Here is a 12787-nt window from a genome sequence, read left to right on the forward strand (position 1 = left end):
CCAGACGCTGTCATTAAGGAGAGTTAGGTCATGGTCATCGACCCATTGATGGATTGCGTTACCCCTGGGATCTGTCTTGGCAAGAATATCCCAGGTCAGGTGGTGCGCGTTGAAATCCCCGCAGATCAGGCCATGCTCCGTGGGGAGCCGGTTTAACCAGGAGAAATCTTGGGGGGCTGGACAATAGTTCGATGTTGCCGGGGGGATGTAGAAGGTTTGGTCTCAATTGAAACACTTTCACTCCTCTTTTTTATGGAGACAATAAAACCAATATAAAAAGTTCCTTATGACTTATGGCATTGCTCCTCGAGCAATAATTTTTCCAATCAATATTGGAGTGCTTTCCATTCCGTCTGATCACGGCAAAAAGTTTATCTTACCCGTCTCCTCATACGTTTCAACTGAGAGAACCTTCTTACGGTGCACAGGGTGGATCGGCTATTTTCATGTCTGCTGGCTGGCCAGTAAAACTTGTGTTGAGCACCCAGGCTCCTGGGACCGCCGTTGGTCCAGTCTGTTTTCTGTTGGAAAGCAGTCTCCTTCTAACCCAAATTCAATGTGTTCCTTTAAAGTTTTTTTCTTTTATGCAGATAGCCAGATTAGCCTCATCATCCAGTTCCAATCGTGTAGTGAATAATGGCGTTTGGTACATTCCACTAAATTGGATTTCCATATTGTTTTCCCCGTTGACCTCGTTATGTAGGCGCAATGATTTCATAACAAAATATGGAAACTTTTGTCAATTCAGTCAAATATTCTGTTAACACAATTTGGATGCCATTATCAATATAATACTTTGGAATTTCATATCATGCACTGTCTTTGTTTTTTTCTCAGTGCTCCTAAATTTCGCATAGCAGATTTGTTTCTCCACTTCAAATTTCACATTTGGAGTACTGCTGCTGCATTTACACCAAAAAAAATCATTGGACTAAACAATTTTCCATAATTTTCATCAAAAACTGATTTCAAATTTCTAAATCATTTTCCACCTTGATATCTGATTGATTATATATCTTGGTGGTTGGCCAATTAGAAACACAAAAAGACAAACAAAGTTTGCAAATCAATTGAATGATGCCATACAGTGCTACTGCATCATTTATGATGAAAAAAAGAAGAAAACTGCAATCGTCATTAGGTCGCTTCTTTTGGCCAGTTTCTAATACATAAATCTATCTCTCTCTCTCTACAGTACTGTACATATTCTCTCCATTTTATTAAATGTTTTTTTTCAGTACAAACCAATGCATGTTACTTATACAAGCCTTAAACATACAAATGCACTTATATAAACCTTATACCAATATACTTATATAGGCCTTAAACATAAATTATAATACAAAATATAGCACTGAATCAACAAGCCTTAAACATACAAATGCACTTATATAAACCTTATACCAATATACTTATATAGGCCTTAAACATAAATTATTATACAAAATATAGCACTGAATCAACTTACAAACAAATTCAACTTATGAACAATCGCTCGGAACCTCACTCGTTCGTAAGTAGGGGAGCGTTTGTATTTTGAAGGGAATACGTAGTACAACAGCAAACAGCCCATCGATAGCGAACGTGAGGGTGGAGGCGTGGCAAACCGCCAACCCGGAAAACGAAGGTAACAAAAGATTACAACAAAATTAGATTTCAGTTTTGTGTAAAGTTACATTAAACTTATGTTTGAGTGTCTGTATATATTAATCCAAGTTCATTTAAATTTGTTTGTTCCGTTTAAGAGTGCGTTGTCGTGGGGAAAAAAAAAAGATCCCCCCACAACCCCAAACATCTCTGTCCCCCGTCGGCGAAATCTGCCCAATTTTAGTTAGATTAAACACATTTTATTACTATTAAACTACTAGTTATGTGTTACTTTGTTAATAGATGGCGAATTAGAAGAAATAAAACATTTTTTCCAATCCAATATCCTGTTTTTTTTCAGAGAGTTGGAACGAATTAATGTGTTTCCCATTCATTTCAATGGGAAACGTCCGCTCGAGTTACGAGAATCTCATCATACGATCTCAGTCCCGGAACGGATTAAGATCGTATGTCGAGGTACCACTGTATATGTATATGTATATGTATATATGTATATGTATATATATGTATATATATATGTATATATGTATATATATATATATATATATATATATATATATATATATATATATATATATATATGTATGTATATATGTATATATATGTATATATGTATATATATGTATGTATGTATATATATGTATGTATGTATGTATATGTATATATATATATATATATATATATATATATATATATATATATATATATATGAAGAATGTAGTTTACAAAGCTAATAGAAAATTCTGAAGATTAAATGAAATAAAACAAAATTTGACTTGTTTTTCTCTTTTTCAAACAGAGACAAATTCACAGCAGACAAATTATATCAACATGATTCAAAAATGACACGGGGGATTCTCGTCATTTTTGCCAATTAATAGATAACATACACACACACACGTTTGTTTCTTTTAAGTCTTATGAATAAATCCTTGGCAACAAACTTAGTATTATGTATTATTAAGTATTTTTAACCAACGTGTTGAACCAAAAATTGAGCAAAGAAAGGGCTTTTCGCCACTGCGGGTTGTTAAGTCTTCTTTTCAGGTTCCCTTCTGTCAAAATGTTGGAACATTAACTGCACCTGGAAAAGGTTTTTGAATTGTGTAGCTTTTTAATTAGGCTGTTGTAGCGAATCTGTGGCCACAGACTGAGCAGGAAAACATTGTTCTCCTGTGTGGATTAATAAGTGTTCTTTTAAACTTCTCCTTTGGGAAAATGTTTGACCACAAACTGAACATGAAAATGGTTTTTCACCTGTGTGGGTTCTTGTGTGGGTTTTTATCGTTCCCTTATCTGTAAATGTTTTACCGCAAACTGCACACGAGAATGACTTTTAAACTGTGTGTGTTCTTGCATGACTAATTAAGTAATCCTTCCGTGTGAATGTTTGACCACAAAGTGAACACGAAAATGGTTTTTCACCAGTGTGGGTTCTTGTGTGGATTTTTAAGCTTCCTTTCTGTGTAAATCTTTTACCACAAATTGAACACGAAAATGTATTTTCACCCGTGTGTGTTCTTGCTTGACTATTTAAGTGTCCCTTCTGTGTGAATCTTTGACCACAAACTGAACACGAAAATGGTTTTTCACTCGAGTGTGTTCTCGTGTGCATTTTTAAGATTCCCTTCTCTGTAAATCTTTTACCACAAACTGAACACGAAAATGGTTTTTCACCAGTGTGGGTTCTTGTGTGCTTTTTTAAGGTTCCCTTCTCTGTAAATCTTTTACCACAAACTGAACACGAAAATGTTTTTTCACCAGTGTGGATTCTTGTGCTTTTTTAAGTTTCCCTTCTCTGTAAATGTTTTACCACAAACTGAACACGAAAATGGTTTTTCACCAGTGTGGGTTCTTGTGTGCGTTTTTAAGAGTCCGTTTTGTGTAAATCTTTGACCACAAACTGAACACGAAAATGGTTTTTCACCAGTGTGGATTTTTGTGTGTATTTTTAAGATTCCCTTCTGTGTAAATCTTTGACCACAAACTGAACACGAAAATGTATTTTCACCCGTGTGTGTTCTTGCATGACTATCTAAGTCTCCTTTCTGTGTGAATCTTTGACCACAAACTGAACACGAAAATGGTTTTTCACCCGTGTGTGTTCTTGTGTGTCTTTTTACGTGATGCTGTAGAGAAAAGGTTTTACCGCAAACTGAACATGAAAATGGTTTTCCACCAGTGTGGGTTCTTGTGTGCCTTTTTAAGTTTTGCTTGTGTGTAAATCTTTGACCACAAACTGAACACGAAAATGGTTTTTCACCAGTGTGGGTTCTTGTGTGTATTTTTAAGCTTTCTTTCTCTTTAAATCTTTTACCACAAACTGAACACGAAAATGGTTTTTCACCAGTGTGGGTTCTTGCATGACGATTTAAGGGTCGCTTCTCTGTAAATCTTTGACCACAAACTGAACACGAAAATGGTTTTTCACCAGTGTGGGTGCTTGTGTGCGATTTTAAGTAATGCTGTTGAGAAAAGGCTTTACCACAAACTGAACACGAAAATGGTTTTTCACCAGTGTGGGTTCTTGTGTGCCTTTTTAAGTTTTGCTTGTGTGTAAATCTTTGACCACAAACTGAACACGAAAATGGTTTTTCACCAGTGTGGGTTCTTGTGTGGATTTTTAAGCTTCCTTTCTGTGTAAATCTTTTACCGCAAACTGAACACGAAAATGTTTTTTCACCTGTGTGTTTTCTTGCATGACTATTTAAGTGTTCCTTCTGTGTGAATCTTTGACCACAAAATGAACACGCAAATGGTTTTTCACCAGTGTGTGTTCTTGTGTGCGATTTTAAGTAATGCTGTTGAGAAAAGGCTTTACCGCAAACTGAACACGAAAATGGTTTTCCACCAGTGTGGGTTCTTGTGTGCCGTTTTAAGTTTTGCTTGTGTGTAAATCTTTGACCGCAAACTGAACACGAAAATGGCTTTTCACCTGTGTGTGTTCTTGCATGACTAATTAAGATTCCCTTCAGTGTGAATCTTTGACCACAAAATGAACACGAAAATGGTTTTTCACCAGTGTGGGTTCTTGTATGACTAATTAAGTTTCCCTTCCGTGTGAATCTTTGACCGCAAACTGAACACGAAAATGGTTTTTCACTAGTGTGTGTTCTTACATGAATATTTAACTTTCCCTTGTGTGTAAATGTTTTACCACAAATTGTACATAAGGGTTTCTCCCCGGTGTGGCTCCTCATATGTGTTTTCAAAGTAGACTTTTTCCCAAAGATTTTTCCACACAGAGCATTTCCAGAGTTTGCCGTCCTTAGACCTTCATTGTCATAAAGCAAGTCTTCGCTTTCTGATAACGGAGCAATTAAATTGTCTGCTTGCCCTTCTGCTGAGCTGCCGTTCGGAGTCTCCGCCCCTCTGCCGGCCACGCCCAGATCATCTTCACTCTTGAAAGGCTCACCAGTTGACACAGTCACATAATCTTCCTCCTTTTTGATTTGCTGTTGAGGGAACTCTGGCTCCTCCTTTTTAATTTGGGGTAAGGTTAAGGTGTGTGCAGGCTCCGCCCCTCTGCTGGTCACGCCCAGATCCTCTTCCCTCTTCAGGAATTCACCAAGTGACCAGTTGACATCATCTTCCTCCTTCTTGATTGGAAGTCGCTCGACTCTCATTTGTTGTTGAGAGAACTCTGGCTCCTCCCCTTTGATTTGGGGGAGCTCGAGTTCCTTTTTAAGGCCAGCAGACTCTTTCCCATCAGGACCAAGATATTCTCTGAAACCTGCAAAGACACGAAAATAAATGATATGTTTCATAATCTGTCTATCTAACGAGAAGTCCTTTAGGTTAGACTTGGAATGTAAAGTCTTATACTTATACCGGCGGTGGTTAGACTGGGAATGTAAAGTCTTATACTTATATCGGCGGTGGTTAGGCTCGTAACATGACATTAACTTGAAATTTAACTGAAATCAACTCAAATGACTATACACACCCACACATATTCGACCACATGGAATTTCTCCAATTTGTCTCATATCTCAAGGAAAAAAAATGCTCGGAATTTAGCTCGTTTCTCAAATTTCCCATAAATTGGGACACTCGTATGTCAATGTATTCCTGTAATATGCTGGCTGCCACAGCAAATGTTCAATTAATAAGGAATAATTAAAGCACTTGCGGGTGACCCACATTGTAATCAACAGTTTGAGGAAAACAGAGTTCACCTTCAAAATTAAAGTACAATTAAGAGCACACCTACACATTTCAATGTTTAAAAATGTTTTGTTTTATTAAACCCAAAGGATTCTTTAATCTCATCTCATTTTCTGAACCGCTTTATCCTCATCAGAGTTGGGGGGGCTGGAGCCTATCCCAGCTAACTTTGGGCCAGAGGCGGGGGGGCACCCTGAATTGTTGGCCAGCCAATCGCAGGGCACAACAAGACAGACAACCATTCACACTCACACTCATACCTAGGAGCAATTTAGAGTGTCCAATCAGCCTACCATGTCTTTAGAATGTGGGAGGAAGCCGGAGTACCCGGAGAAAACCCACACGCGTCAAAATAAAAAGGTAAAAAAATTGAAAAAAAGCCTTTCTATAAATGGTCATTTTTAAAGAAACTAATGCTTTACTATACATGGTCTTTTTTTATTATTAAAAAAAGCCTTACTTTGCAAAGTCTATGCATGGCCTGGGGAGAACATGAAAACTCCACAAAGTTGGACTTGACCTGGATTTGAACCCAGGACCCCAGAGCTGTGAGGCCGACGCGCTAACCACTCGCTCCTCTGGGCCGCTTTTCACATTTTTAAGAACTTAAAACAAAATAAAAATCTTCAGTGTTGAGTCCTAGTAGCAAGCGGAAGACATGGGAGTTGCTTCCGCTTGAAAAATAATTTAAAAAATAAAAAACATTTTCCCCATAAAAAATCCGCGATGTAGTGAAATGCTGAGGGATTACTGTCCTTGAATTTGCAATTGCATTGCACAGATAAAACACTTCTACAATTAGCATTAAGCCTTATGGTTTAGGAAATATATAGATATAAAAATGGACCCACCTTCTAGTCTGTGAAGGACAACTTTTGCATGCATTATTTTGCAAAATGTCGAGTTTTCCTCGTGGAACGTTGCTGCTCTTTTCCCACACGTAAATTCTGATGGAGACGCCATTGATAGCTGCTAGCTAGGCTAAGCTAAAGTAGGCCGCAAAGCTTCAAAGTTCTTCGACGACGTGAGAGACTTGTTCCTTTGATATATGCTAACAGGCTGAGCTAAAGTAGCCCGCAAAGCTTCAACGAAGTCTTGAAAATGATTTTGGCTGATATTTAAGGTCATAAAGTAGCTTATGCTAGACACGACGGGGACCCATAGTTTAAGTTTGGTGGCGAAAACTGCGCACGCGCTGTGGCCGCGTCACTTCCTTCGATTTATAAATGTAAGAGAGTCGGAAATGGGAAATAATTATTCTTCAAACGTTCTGACATGTGATTTGTGCAAAAAAATTGCGCAGGTTTTAATTAAATTAAACATAAATCACTTGAAGATTGCGTCTAAAAAGGAGGCGTCGCAAAACGCGCATGCGCAGAAAAAACGTCCTTGATAATGGAGCTGTTGCTGTTTCGCCGATTGGCATCACGGGAGAAGTAGTTCTTCAATGAAACGGTTTGAACTCGCAGGAATCAGTCTCTTATTTAGGTACCGCTCTCTCGTGGTCAGGAGAAAATTTGTTTAATTTTAATTTCAGTATTCGTGGACATTGTACACAATAATTAAGACACTGTCAATCACAAGTTATCGAAGAAGCGCATTTAAAGAAATCATAATAATAATAATAATCGGACATAGGCCCCTGTTGTAGTTATCACAACACAAAAAGCCTACTTGTCATCACACGCAGCAATTGCGTGTGACGAAATTGATGCGTAATAGATGCATATTAGAAAATTAGCAATTTCTCAAAGGTGTCTTAAACCCAAAAGGAAAAGTTTGTTTTTTCTTTTATTTACATTATTCCCTTAATCCGGACCAACCACTAGATGTAAATTATGTCTTGATTTTCCCATTTTTAACGAATATTTGCAATTTTCCCTCCAATTTTGTTCTTTTTGTGTTTTAGTTCAATAAGTATTTTGTAAAATGTAAAAATAACTATATAGAAATATTTTCAACAAATGATTCTTCCCTTATTAAGAATAAAAGCTCAATAAACATTATTTTAGATCTATGAAAAATATTTAAGGCTTTATATCCAGTTCTTTAAATCCGATTTAATCTCTCTCTCTCTCTCTCTCTCTCTCTCTCTCTCTCTCTCTCTCTCTCTCTCTGTCTCTCTCTCTCTCTCTCTCTCTCTCTCTGTCTCTCTCTCTCTCTCTCTCTCTCTCTCTCTCTCTCTCTCTTTATATATATATATATATATATATATATATATATATATATATATATATATATATATATATATATATATATATATATATATACATATATATAGTTGGAATAATGATTAATACCCTTAAATCATTATTAGTAATATTTAATTAAAATTGGAAGACATCTTTCAACATAACTGCTTACAACTTGCAAGGAGAAATCACTACCAACACGTCTTCGTTCGCAAAAGGATTCTGACGAGCGGCATACTCTTCGGTCCATTTAGCGGCACATAACCAAAATATTCAAAGGTAATCTGATTTAAACATAGCATAAGCAAAAACAACTGTCTCAACTGTTTTGAACAATTGTATAAGCTTAACCGAATAACATCATAAAGGTTATAAAAACAACTGTCACAACAATCTGTTTTTATCGGAACACCTGCGTAAGAATTTGCACAATAAGCATAATAATTTCTTTATAAGGTAAACAGAGAAACAGTATATTTGAACAATAATGCGAGTATTCTCGGAAGTTTGTTTCGATTTATCGCCATCTGCAGGATTCCGAGACAAAGCAGTTTAAGAGTCATGGTAGATCATCCGTCTGGCCTGGAACTTGTTGTCCTGTTCAGTCCATAGTTATGAAGACAATTGACTGGCCCCGACAGGAAGACTGGGGGAAAGTGCACTCGGTCCAAACAGTATGGCACAATTTAAATTATAGCTTCATTACCTATTAATTCCAAATGAACCAAGAACTGAATGACAAGCCTTGCATTTTACATTTTTTATAGATCTAAAACTATGTTTATTTTAGCTTTTTTTCTTACTGAGGGAAGATGTCTTTTAATCATTTAATTTCAAAAGGAAACGAAATATGTTTTTATGTTCAAAATTAAAGTGGAAAACAGAAAATATTTTTATATAGTTACTTTTACATTTTACTAAATACTCATTGAACTAAAACACAAAAAGAAAAAATAAGGATGAAAAAATTGCAAATATTCGTTAAAAATGGGAAAATCAAGAAATATAATTTACATCTAGTGGTTGGTCCAGATTGAGGGAATAATGTTAATAAAAGAAAAAACAAACTTTTCCTTTTGGGTTTAAGACACCTTTGAGAAATTGCAAATTTTCTGATATAGTTTCTGCGCTTCTTCGATAACTTGTGATTCACAGTGTCTTAATTATTGTGTACAATGTCCACAAATACTGAAATTAAAATTAAACAAATTTTCTCCTGACCACAAGAGAGCGTTACCTAAATAAGAGACTGATTCCTGCGAGTTCAAACCGTTTCATTGAAGAACTACTTCTCCCGTGATGCCAATCGGCCAAACAGCAACAGCTCCATTATCAAGGACGATTTTTCTCAGCGCATGCGCGTTTTGCGACGCCTCCTTTTGAGACGCAATCTTCAAGTTATTTATGTTTAATTTAATTTTCAATTTAATTAAAACCCGCACAAACATTTATTGCTCAAACCACACGTCAGAACATTTGAAAATTAATTATTTCCTATTTCCGACTCTCTTACATTTATAAATCGAAGGAAGTGACGCTGCCACCGCGCATGCGCAGTTTTCGCCACCTAGCTTAACCTACGGGTCCCCGACGTGTCTAGCATAAGCTACTATATGACCTTAAATATCAGCCAAATTCATTTTCAAGACCTCGTTGAAGCTTTGCGGCCTACTTTAGCTCAGCCTGTTAGCATATATCAAAGGATCAACTCTTCAAGTCGTCGAAGAACTTTGAAGCTTTGCGCCCTCTTTAACTTAGCCTAGTTAGCAGCTATCAATGGCGTCTCCATCAGAATTTACGTGTGGGAAAAGAGCAGCAAAGTTCCACGAGGAAAACTCGACATTTTGCAAAATAATCCATGCAAAAGTTGTCCTTCACAGACTAGAAGGTGGGTCCATTTTTATATATAAATATTCCCTTCATCATTAAGGCTTAATGGTAATTGTAGAAGTGCTATTTTTGTGCGCTGCAATTGCATATTCAAGTACAGTAATCCCTCAGCATTTCACTACATCGCGGATTTTTTCTGGGGAAAATGTTTATTTTTTAAATATTTTTTTCAAGCGGAAGCAACTCCCATGTCTTCCGCTTGCTACTAGGACTCAGCACTGGAGATTTTTTTAAAATTATAAATTCATAAAAATGTGAAAACCGGCCCAGAGGAGCGAGTGGTTAGCGCATCGGCCTCACAGCTCTCGGGTCCTAGGTTCAAATCCAGGTCAAGTCCACCTGTGTGGAGTTTGCATGTTCTTCCCAGGCCTGTGTGGGTTTCCTCCAGGTACTCCGGTTTCCTCCCACACTCCAAAGACTTGCATAGTAAGGCTTTTTTTAATAATAATAGACCATGTATAGTAAAGTATCAGTTTCTTTAAAAAATTACCATTTATAGAAAGGCTTTTTTTCCCAAAAAAATTACCTTTTTATTTTGATGCGTGTGGGTTTTCTCCAGGTACTCCGGCTTCCTCCCACATTGTAAAGACATCGTAGGCTGATTCGACACTAAATTGCTCCTAGGTATGAGTGTGAGTGTGAATGGTTGTCTGTCTTGTTGTGCCCTGCGATTGGCTGGCCAACAATTCAGGGTGCCCCCCCGCCTCTGGCCTAAAGTCAGCTGGGATAGGCTCCAGCACCCCCCCCCCCCCACGACTCTGATGAGGATAAAGCTGTTCAGAAAATGAGATGAGATTAAAGAATCCTTTGGGTTTAATAAAACAACACATTTTTATACATTGAAATGTGTTGGTGTGCTCTTAATTGTACTTTAATTTTGAAGGTGAACTCTGTTTTCCTCAAACTGTTGATTACAATGCAGGTCACCCGCGAGTGCTATAATTATTCCTTGTTAATTAAACATTTGCTGTGGCAGCCAGCATATTACCGGAAAACGTTGACATACGGGTGTCCCATTTTACGGGAAATTTGAGATACGAGCTAAATTCGGAGCCATTTTTTTCCTTGAGAAATGAAACAAATTGGAGATACGAGCTTATTGAGATGGTGGTCAAATATGTGTGGGTGTGTATAGTCATTTGAGTTGATTTCAGTTAAATTTCAAGTTAATGTCATGTTACGAGCCTAACCACCGCCGATATAAGTATAAGACTTTACATTCCCAGTCTAACCTAAAGGACTTCTCTTTGGATAGACAGATTATGAAACATCATTTATTTTCGTGTCTTTGCAGGTTTCAGAGAATATCTTGGTCCTGATGGGAAAGAGTCTGTTGGCCTTAAAAAGGAACTTGAGCTCACCCAAATTAAAGAGGAGGAGCCAGAGTTCCCTCAACAACAAATGAGATACGAGCGACTTCCAATCAAGAAGGAGGAAGATGATGTCACCTGGTCATTTGGTGAATTCCTGAAAAGGGAAGAGGATCTGGGCGTGACCAGCAGAGGGGCGGAGCCTGCACACACCTTAACATTACCCCAAATTAAAGAGGAGGAGCCAGAGTTTCCTCAACAACAAATGAGATACGAGCGACTTCCAATCAAGAAGGAGGAAGATGATGTCACCTGGTCATTTGGTGAATTCCTGAAAAGGGAAGAGGATCTGCGCGTGACCAGCAGAGGGGCGGAGCCTGCACACACCTTAAAGTTACCCCAAATTAAAGAGGAGGAGCCAGAGTTCCCTCAACAACAAATGAGAGACGAGCGACTTCCAATAAAGAAGGAGGAAGATGATGTCACCTGGTCACTTGGTGAAAACCTGAAGAGGGAAGAGGATCTGCGCGTGACCAGCAGAGGGGCGGAGCCTGCACACACCTTAAAGTTACCCCAAATTAAAGAGGAGGAGCCAGAGTTCCCTCAACAGCAAATCAAAAAGGAGGAAGAAGATGTCACCGTGTCAACTGGTGAGCCTTTCAAGAGTGAAGAGGATCTGGGCGTGGCCGGCAGAGGGGCGGAGACTCCGAACGGCAGCTCAGCAGAAGGGCAAGCAGAAAAATTAATTGCTCCGTTATCAGATACCGAAGACTTGCTTTATGACAATGAAGGTCTTAAGGACGGCAAACTCTGGAAATGCTCTCAGTGTGGAAAAACCTTTGGGAAAAAGTCTACTTTAAAAACTCACATGAGGAGCCACACTTGGGAGAAACCCTTATCATGTACAGTTTGTTGTAAAACATTTACACACAAGAGAAACTTAAATATTCATGCAAGAACACACACAGGTGACAAACCATTTTCGTGTTCAGTTTGTGGTAAACGATTTACAGAGAAGGGAACCTTAAAAAGGCACACAAGAACCCACACTGGTGAAAAATCATTTGCGTGTTCAGTTTGTAGTCAAAGATTCACGCAGAAGGGACACTTAAATAGTCATGCAAGAACCCACACTGGTGAAAAACCATTTTCGTGTTCACTTTGTGGTCAAACATTCACACGGAAGGATCACTTAATTAGTCATGCAAGAACACACACAGGTGACAAACCATTTTCATGCTCAGTTTGTGGTAAAAGATTTACAGAGAAGGGAACCTTAATTATTCATGCAAGAACACACACTGGTGAAAAACCATTTTCGTGTTCAGTTTGTGGTAAAACATTTACAGAAAGGGGAACGTTAAAAGCCCACATAAGAACCCACACTGGTGAAAAACCATTTTCGTGTTCAGTTTGCGGTAAAGCCTTTTCTAAAAATGATTCCTTAAAAATCCACATAAGAACCCACACTGGTGAAAAAACATTTTCGTGTTCAGTTTGTGGTAAAACATTTACAGAAAGGGGAACGTTAAAAGCCCACATAAGAACCCACACTGGTGAAAAACCATTTTCGTGTTCAGTTTGCGGTAAAGCCTTTTCTAAAAGTGAATCCTTAAAAAT

The 12787-nt window shown here is 38.0% G+C and overlaps 2 protein-coding genes across 5 annotated transcripts in view; one reads left to right on the forward strand and one right to left on the reverse strand.

Annotated features, from left to right (window-relative positions):
- Window positions 1–12787, forward strand: part of LOC144065970 (uncharacterized) — a 102114-nt gene that overhangs the window by 87606 nt on the left and 1721 nt on the right. For 3 of the 4 annotated variants that reach the window (XM_077589217.1, XM_077589214.1, XM_077589213.1), the window contains one exon: window positions 11152–12787. This exon is cut by the window's right edge and continues 1721 nt beyond it. In XM_077589217.1, the coding sequence (XP_077445343.1) occupies window positions 11152–12787 (1636 nt within the window). Of the gene's footprint in view, window positions 1–9697; window positions 9856–11151 lie in introns of those variants that run through there. The other variant, XM_077589216.1, reaches the window with a different exon arrangement.
- Window positions 2292–6949, reverse strand: LOC144065982 (uncharacterized). Its single transcript, XM_077589250.1, has 2 exons — window positions 6627–6949; window positions 2292–5341 (listed from the first exon to the last, which is right to left on the reverse strand). The coding sequence occupies exons 1-2, from the start codon at window positions 6736–6738 to the stop codon at window positions 3366–3368; spliced, it is 2088 nt and encodes a 695-aa protein (XP_077445376.1). The 5' UTR covers window positions 6739–6949; the 3' UTR covers window positions 2292–3365.

The sequence above is a fragment of the Stigmatopora argus genome, chromosome 20 (genome assembly GCF_051989625.1).
Source record: "Stigmatopora argus isolate UIUO_Sarg chromosome 20, RoL_Sarg_1.0, whole genome shotgun sequence".
Lineage (NCBI taxonomy): Eukaryota > Metazoa > Chordata > Actinopteri > Syngnathiformes > Syngnathidae > Stigmatopora > Stigmatopora argus.

Excerpts from the sequence above, each read along its gene's own strand:
- LOC144065982 (XM_077589250.1), bottom strand. The coding sequence starts at position 6,738 with ATGGCGTCTCCATCAGAATTTACGTGTGGGAAAAGAGCAGCAACGTTC. Across the intron at positions 5,342-6,626 it reads TGTCCTTCACAGACTAGAAG|GTTTCAGAGAATATCTTGGT; the intron begins GTGGGTCCATTT and ends GTGTCTTTGCAG.